We start from the raw sequence: 8,151 nt of genomic DNA on the forward strand, positions 1-8,151 counted from the left end.
AAGTTTTAAGCGCAAGTATAGTTAAGAGATATCTAGCTAATTATAAACCCTGTCTTGCTAAAGTTGTACATGTTATCATCTTAGATGCTATACTTAGCTTTAATATTCTCTACAAGGCTAAACCTGCCCTAAATTACCCTAGGACTCTCGCAGAGAGCTCTCTTATAGTTGTACTTACGCTTAAACGTTACTTTAAGCTCTAAATAACACTTCACAAATGTACTAGGCTAGTTTATAAATATTATTAACTTAGATTAATTTATAGCGTTTTTATAAGTAACTTATAAAGACTTAAATAAAAAGTTAATAGCCCTAAGTTACCTAAACACTTTATAATAAAAAAAAAAAAGCTTTACTTTACACTTTACTAAGTTCTACTAACTTACATTTAATACAAGCCTAAACAAAATAGGTCTAATTACAGCCTTATATAACTCCCTTTTAACTAAACTATAACACGCTATAGTAGGAGAACCCCTTCTAAACAACCTTAATGCGTATGTAAACCTAATTGCTACCTATAATAATAACATAAGGTTCCTCCCTGTACAAGCCCTAATACACCCCTAAACTAGCGCAGTTATAAATAAGAACTCTAACATAATAAAAATTAATTTAAATTATGCTCTAGTTAGTTCTAGAAAGTGTAAAAATTATAAAAAAAAAAGTTAATACTTTAAGTGTAGTAAGCATAGTTATATTTTTTAAAACTACTTTATTCTTTTTCTTTAAGTCTACGCAAGTAGCGCTGCTAGCACTTATTAAAAATTCTTACTATTCTAATCTTATTTTTATAAGGGCTTTAACTTATATTTAAGCTTTAATTTTTTTTACTACTTTTAACATAGCTGCAGCTATAGCAGTAGAAGCCTGCAAAAAGGCTTGTTCTAGGGCTAAGTTACCCTCTAGAACTAATTTAACACTAGATCTTTGCTAACTTATAAGCTAAGTCCCCTACTAATAACTAAAAGTACTAAGTTAATATTTTTATATATTTATAATAAAAAACTATATTAGCCCTAATATAGGCTTTTATTAACTTAGAAGTAAACAGTATAAGTTATATTAATAAAGAACTAGTGCATAAACTAAATCTTTAATTAACACTACTTACCTAAATAATTTACCTAACTAAATTTAATAAAAAATAACTTAAAAAAGGTTTTATTTTTTATACTACAACTATTATAATTACCTACTAACACTATAAGAAGTAGATTAAGCTCTATGTAATAAACATAGAACATTATAACCTAATTCTAGAACAACTATAGCTGTATTAGCATAAGGTTGCCTTTAATTACTAAAAGTAAGTTTTAAACTTTAACTTTTTTTAATGCTAAGATGTATACTTACACTTACACTTAAACAACACCTAAGTAGCACTTAATATAAAAGGTCTCTAGACCTACTTCTTAATAACCTAGAAAAAAACTACTTAAGTAAGGCTAATAAGCTAGGCCTTTTACTAAAATAGGCTATATAAAATAATTTAATAACTGCTTAAACTTAAAGAAAAAAAAGCTTTTTTAGAATCTTTACTTACTTAATTTAGACATAAACTAGAACTTAAACAGTAAATAGACATCTACTACATAAGACCTGCCCTATTTATAACTCTAGCTTAATAACTAGATTATAAAATCTACATAGTTATAATTTCTAATATAGACTAAGCTCTAGCTTCTTAAAAACGCACTAACCTAAAGATAATAGTCTTTTAAGACTACTATAACTTATTATATGTCTTTTTTTAAGATAAGTCTAATAAGCTTTTAATATAATGTCTATATAATTACTAGATAACTCTTAAGCCTAGTAAACAACCTAGTTATAAGCTACTATATAGAATGTTACTAAATAAATTAAAAGTGCTTTAAAAATACCTTAATAAGAACCTAAAAAAAGGGTTTATTTAAGCTAGCTTCTTACTAGTAGTGTTACTTATACTATTTATAAAAAAACTTAAAAGTAAGCTTTAATTTTATGTTAACTACTAAAGACTAAACACTGTTACTATTAAAAACTAATACTTAATTTCTTTTTTATAAAAAACTTTAAGCTAACTAAGTAAAGTAAAGTATTTTATAAAGTTAGATATTATTACTACCTTTAATAAGCTAAAGATAGTAAAAGGTAATAAGTAGCTAATAGTGTTTTAAACCTAATACAGACTATTTAAGTACCTAGTAATGCCCTTTAGCTTAGCTAACACGCCTAGTACTTTTTAACATTTTATAAATAACTTGCTCTAACCCTACTTAGATGTGTTCTGCACTATGTATATTAATAATATTCTAATCTACAGTAATAGCCTTTTAGAGCATAAATAGCATGTACGCCTAGTGCTAAAAGCTATAGAAGAAGCAGGTCTATAACTTAATGTAGATAAATGCAAGTTTTACTAATTAAAAGTTACATATTTAAGATATGTAATCTTTATAAATAGCATCTAAATAGACCCTATTAAAGTTTAAACTGTACTAGATTAGTAATACTTAAAAAATATAAAGAATGTTTAAGCTTTTATAAGATTTACTAACTTTTACTAATAATTTATTAACAACTTTTTATAGTAAGTAAGCTTTATAATTACACTTACTAAAAAAAAAATTTAATTTAACTTTAACTTAAATTACTAATAGTCTTTTAACTAGCTAAAGAAAGCCTTTACTAAAGCCTTAATACTCTACTACTTTAACTCTAAACTACTAATACTTGTAGAAGCTAATGCTTTAGACTATGTAGTAGCAGAAGTTCTTTCTTAGACTAAGCTAGATAAGACTATTAAGCCTATTACATATTTCTTAAAAAGAATAAGTCCTATAAAAAGTAATTATAAGATCTATAATAAAGAATTACTTGCTATAGTACACTGCTTTAAATAATAGCAACCTAAACTAGAAAGTGCAGCGCATCTAATATAGGTCCTATTTAACTATAAAAACTTATAGTACTTTGTAACTATAAAATAACTTAGCTACTAATAAGCCTATTAGTTTAAATACTTATCTTATTTTAATTTTAAGATTACTTATTATTCTAGTTAAGATAGAGAGAAACTAGATGCTTTTATAAGGCAATCCTAAAACATCTTTGCTTAAAAAAAAGTGTAAAAAGCTTAACACTAAACTTTACTTTAACTTAAGCTATTTTTAAACCTTAACTTAAACAAAACAAATTAGATAATTAATTAAATTATTACTAATAAGTATCTAAATAATAAATTTATTTAAAAAACTTTAGACCTACTCTAAAACAGCGCTAGTTAGTTAAAAAAGGTAACACTAGCTAACTATAAAAACTAAAATAGTAAGCTATATTACTATAACTAACTTATAATTTTTAATTCTAATAAACTAAGAATTAAACTACTCTAAATTGTACACAACTTGCCTGTTAGAGAACACCTAGGCAGAGGAAAGACTCTTAACCTACTACAGAGAGAGTACTACTAGCCCTGCATGTTCTATACTGTACGCTAATATGTATTATGTTGCTATACTTACTGTAAAGCAAAGGCCTTTTAAGAAAGGTATAATAGCCTACTTAAACTACTTCTAATCTCTAAACAAGCTTAGAAAGATATATTAATTAATTTTATTATAAACCTACTTCTATCTAAAAAGTACATAAATATTATAGTAGTTATTAATTACTTAACTAAGTATTAACACTTAATACTATGTTCCTCTATAACTGCCCCTAATATAGCCTAGTTATTCTACTAATATGTATAAGTTTACTATAGCCTACCTAACATAATTATATTAGATAGAGGTACACAGTTTGTCTTAGCCTTCTAGAACAAACTCTGTAAATAGCTCTAAATTGTCTTCTATTTATTTACAGCTTTTTACCTAGAGACTAATAGCTAGACTAAGAATGTAAACACTGTAATAAAATAAGTCTTATAAGTGTATATAAACTACTAGTAGGATAACTAGGTAAAATAGTTAGCTACAGCACAGTTTAAAGCTAATAACATAATATTTAAATTAACATAAGTATCCCTGTTCTTAGCAAACTATAGATACTACCCTTAAATAAAATTTAAACTACTTTTAAATACCCCTTAACTAACTTATTAATCTGTACAAGTAATAGATGTAAATAAACTTATTAACAAAATCTAAAATATATTTAAATATATTTATAAAAAGCTTACATAGGCTTAAGCTCTTTAATAAGAGTACGTAAACTAATTCTAAACCCCTGCCCCTGCATATGCAGCTAGCAAGAAGGTCTAGCTAGACACTAGAAATATCTAAATAAACTAATAATTAAAGAAACTTAATTAAAAGAACCTTAGCCCCTTTACAGTAGCTTATATAGTCTTATTACATGCTTACTAATTAATCCTACCTAACAGCATAAAGATACACCCTGTGTTCCACGTATTGTTGCTGCGCTAAGTAGCCCCTAAATCTAACTATCTACCTAGACAGCTAAACCTGCCACCTAAACCTATTATTATAAATAACAAACTAGAATACATTATAGAAGACGTTAAATAGATCTAGTTTAATAAGAAAAAACGTATTTATAAATACCTTATAAAATAGACTAGATACAACAAACTGTTGTAGGAACCTGCAGAAGCCCTACAAGAGAACTCTGCAGTAACCTAATTCTACGCCTAATACCCATCCAAACTAAACCTGTACCCTAATAAAGACAACCTAATGCTGGAACCACTAATGTAAAGGATTCCCTTCCTAATAAGGGGGGGGGTACTGTCACAGTATCCTCCCCAGATCCTAGACATAACTGTATTAGACGCGTACTAGAGTATTATTAGTGCACGTCTAACATAAACATAACACAACATAGACATAAACTTAAGCATAAACTACCTTAACACTAACTAAACCTAGAACAGGCTTAATTTATACCTAAAGCGCTTAGACTTTTAAGCTAAGTATTTAATTATTAATTTCCTCCTAAACCTTCCTGTTCCTCACACAACGTCTTGTACCTACCATGATACCTCACGTAGTAATTGAACTAGACCTCTGTGAAGCTCTATAACCTTACTCGTGCACAATCGTGACAAAAGGTGCGAATAATCAACCAACAGTTAATTATTGCGTACAGAATAGTATATACACCCGTCGCACGTAAGCACCATCTCGGCCTTACATTATCCCCCTTCTTAGCAGACGCATGTCCCAGGCGTCACATGACCTACCCGCAGCTCAGAGGCGCCTATGCGCATGTCTCGGTTACCGGCCAGAGGCTGACCACCTGCGGCTCAGAGGCGCGGGATAAATAACGACGCTTAGTGGCCCACGCCAGCTAAGCCATATACACTAGACCTTCCAGCAGCAACAACGTGGCGCCAGAAGAGGCCGCCTCACGTTTCAGTCTAAAAACTGGCTTAAAGCTGACCGAGGTGGGGGTCGAACACCGACCGTACCCCGCTGTTGGTTGATTATTATGTAAGGACGGAGCTCTGTACCACTACGCCAATACAACCAAAAAGGTGCGAATAATCAACCAACAGTTAATTATTGCGTACAGAATAGTATATATACCCGTCGCACGTAAGCACCATCTCGGCCTTACATATAGCGTGTTATAAAGAAAGTTTTAAGTTTTATTTAAAAGCTTAAACAGCAAGCTATATTTAATGTTCTTTAGAAGATTTAATTTAGTGTTATTGTTAAGGCATTATGTAGATAGGTAGAGTGTGGTAGAGGCTTAGCAAAAGTGGCTAGCCAACCTGTATAGCTAGCCAACCTGTTAGATACGTTATAAGATTTTTATAAAAAGCTTTTTTATAGTTATACTTACACTTAAACTTTACTTTAAGCTTTAAGTAACACTTAATAAATGTATTAGGCTAGTTTATGCTAACATAGCCTATATTATGCTTAGCATGTAAAGAATTAGCTATATTAGCTATAGCTGCTAGTTAGGGGGGAAATCCTTGCGCATTTAGCTTAAGTATGTGCTACATAATTACCTGCTTCTTATTATTATCTAGCTTTTATAAGTTAGCTGTATAATTAGCTTAAAAAGGTTATTTAGTGCGTTAGTTGCTTATTATCTTTTAAAAAACTCTGTAGATAGCTGCAGCATATTGCTTAAAAAGTATTACATTTTATTTAAAAGCCTAGAGTGTAAGCTACATCTAATGTTCTTTTAACATATCTAAGTAGTGTTGTTAGGAATGCATTAGTGTAAGAAAAGTAGTGTAGTAGGGTTTTAGCAAAAGTAAGCAACTTAGGTGTGTAAGCAACTTGCCTATAAAGTACGTTATATTTTTTTACTTTTTTAAAACACTTTTAATATATTAGCTGCTGGAGAACGTTCAGCCCTATTCACATTCTTAGCGGCTTAGCAAAGGGGTGACTTCTCCGCGGGTCGCCTTTTGCGCTGGCAGAAAAACCGGAGATCCTTTATCGAGAGGTAGATGAAAGTTTGTGCAGCGGGAAGCACTTGAGATTCTCATTGGCGAGAGTTGGCGCGGATCATGTTCGGGCAGTTGAAGCAGACCGCATGCATTGCATGAAGGTTCGAACTACAGACGCAGCGAGCATATGAGGTCCCGGTTGGCTGAGTTGACCACGAAATGAAGCATGAGGCTTCAGGCGATACATATTTGCCCTGTCATAGAGCTCAGCACCAGCCACCTGACTTTGTTCGTTTAATTATTCTGCCGGGTCAGGGTCCATCATGGCTCAGCAAAAAAGCACATGCTCACGGACCAATATGTGACCTTGTGGTCATGCCCGTCACAGTGACAGATGTGAGAAAGGAAAAACTGCGTAGGTGGTAAACAAGAGGGCTTTTCATTGGCACAATCTCGCACAGGCTGACTATGGAGCTTTGAGCCTCGAAGACTGTTCTAGCCCCTCCCTCAACGGCACACGCGAGCCCCTGTTCGATCAGGGCAAGCGCCATCACGGCTCAGCAATTGGAGAAGTCCTCACGGACCCCATCGGAAGCAAGTGAGGCATTTATTCTACAGAGCGAAGCGCAAGAATCGCGTTCTTATTGGCAGCCTTTGACGTGGACGTGGGGTGGGATCCCGAGGTCCGATTTCTCACGTGTAATGTGAGGCATTTTTCGTCACCACGCCTCACTTTCACTGAAAATTTTCCAGTCCGCGCAAAACCATGCCAATAAGAAGCTCATCTACGTACCACTCTGCAGTTTTACATCGACCATCTTGCTCGAATGAAGATCCTTGCAGTGCTGACAAGGAGGCTATGCGACGAGTTCTAGTTGCTCAGCCGTAATGCTGCCTCCCCAAGCTCGCTACTTGAGGTCCTTCTTTCACATATCCAATCATACGTCTTTGAGAAATTCGGGGTCATTCTTCATGAGTGTTCATCTGGGGCTGTGCTAGAATGTTGCATGAGGCCGCTCGTCTCCAATTTCGAGTTGCTGAGCCGTAATGTTGCCTCCCCAAGCTCGCTACTTGAGGTCCTTCTTTCACATATCTAATCATACGCCTTTGGGAAATTCAGGGTCATTCTTCATGAACCGCAGAAACAGGCATAAGGTTAGACCTGGGACAGTAGGGTTTTTTTCGCGCAAAGGGACGAAAACAGGTTCAAAAGCTACAGGCAGGCAGCGGTTAAGCTATATAGGCGTTGTGGCAGAAGAGAGAGTGGTTGAAAGATAGGCATTGGAGAGGTCTTGACCGTTTTTGGTAAGAGGATTGTTTAGCGAGGCAGCAAGGGGCGCTAGCTGCATTTGGGGTTTTGGTGGAATTGAACACCATTCACCTCTAGCTGTTAGTAGTACATAGATAATGGACAGAAACGTTTTGTAAAGGCTCTGCAAGCTAGATTCTGTAATTTTGTATGCATCCATACGGTTTGTGGGTAGTCGGGAATAGCATTGTGGTACTTGGCTGGCATTGAGCGCTAGCCGCATTTGGGTTTTTGGTGGAATCAAACGCCATCCACCTCCAGCTGTCAGTAGTACGTAGATAATAGACAGAAACGTTTCGCAAAGGCTCTGCAAGCCAGATTCTATAATTTTGTATGCATCCATATGGTTTGGGGGTAGTCGGGAATGGCATTATGGTACTTGGCTGGCATTGAGCGCTAGCCGCATTTGGGTTTTTGGTGGAATCGAACACCATCCACCTCCAGCTGTTAGTAGTACATAGATAATAGATAAAAACGTTTTGCA

General features: G+C 33.8%; 1 protein-coding gene across 1 annotated transcript; it reads left to right on the plus strand.

Moving 5' to 3' along the window:
- Positions 1-5,182: 5,182 nt before the first annotated feature.
- BDR25DRAFT_396984 (uncharacterized protein) lies at positions 5,183-7,771 on the plus strand (the record flags this gene model as incomplete). Its single annotated transcript, XM_033698475.1, has 10 exons — positions 5,183-5,224; positions 5,259-5,284; positions 5,326-5,429; positions 6,389-6,519; positions 6,597-6,646; positions 6,691-6,754; positions 6,820-6,956; positions 6,990-7,110; positions 7,162-7,200; positions 7,234-7,771. The coding sequence occupies 10 exons, from the start codon at positions 5,183-5,185 to the stop codon at positions 7,453-7,455; spliced, it is 936 nt and encodes a 311-aa protein (XP_033540702.1). The 3' UTR covers positions 7,456-7,771.
- Between the last annotated feature and the right edge of the window lie 380 nt (positions 7,772-8,151).

Source organism: Lindgomyces ingoldianus (genome assembly GCF_010093535.1).
Source record: "Lindgomyces ingoldianus strain ATCC 200398 unplaced genomic scaffold BDR25scaffold_54, whole genome shotgun sequence".
Taxonomy (NCBI): Eukaryota; Fungi; Ascomycota; class Dothideomycetes; order Pleosporales; family Lindgomycetaceae; genus Lindgomyces; species Lindgomyces ingoldianus.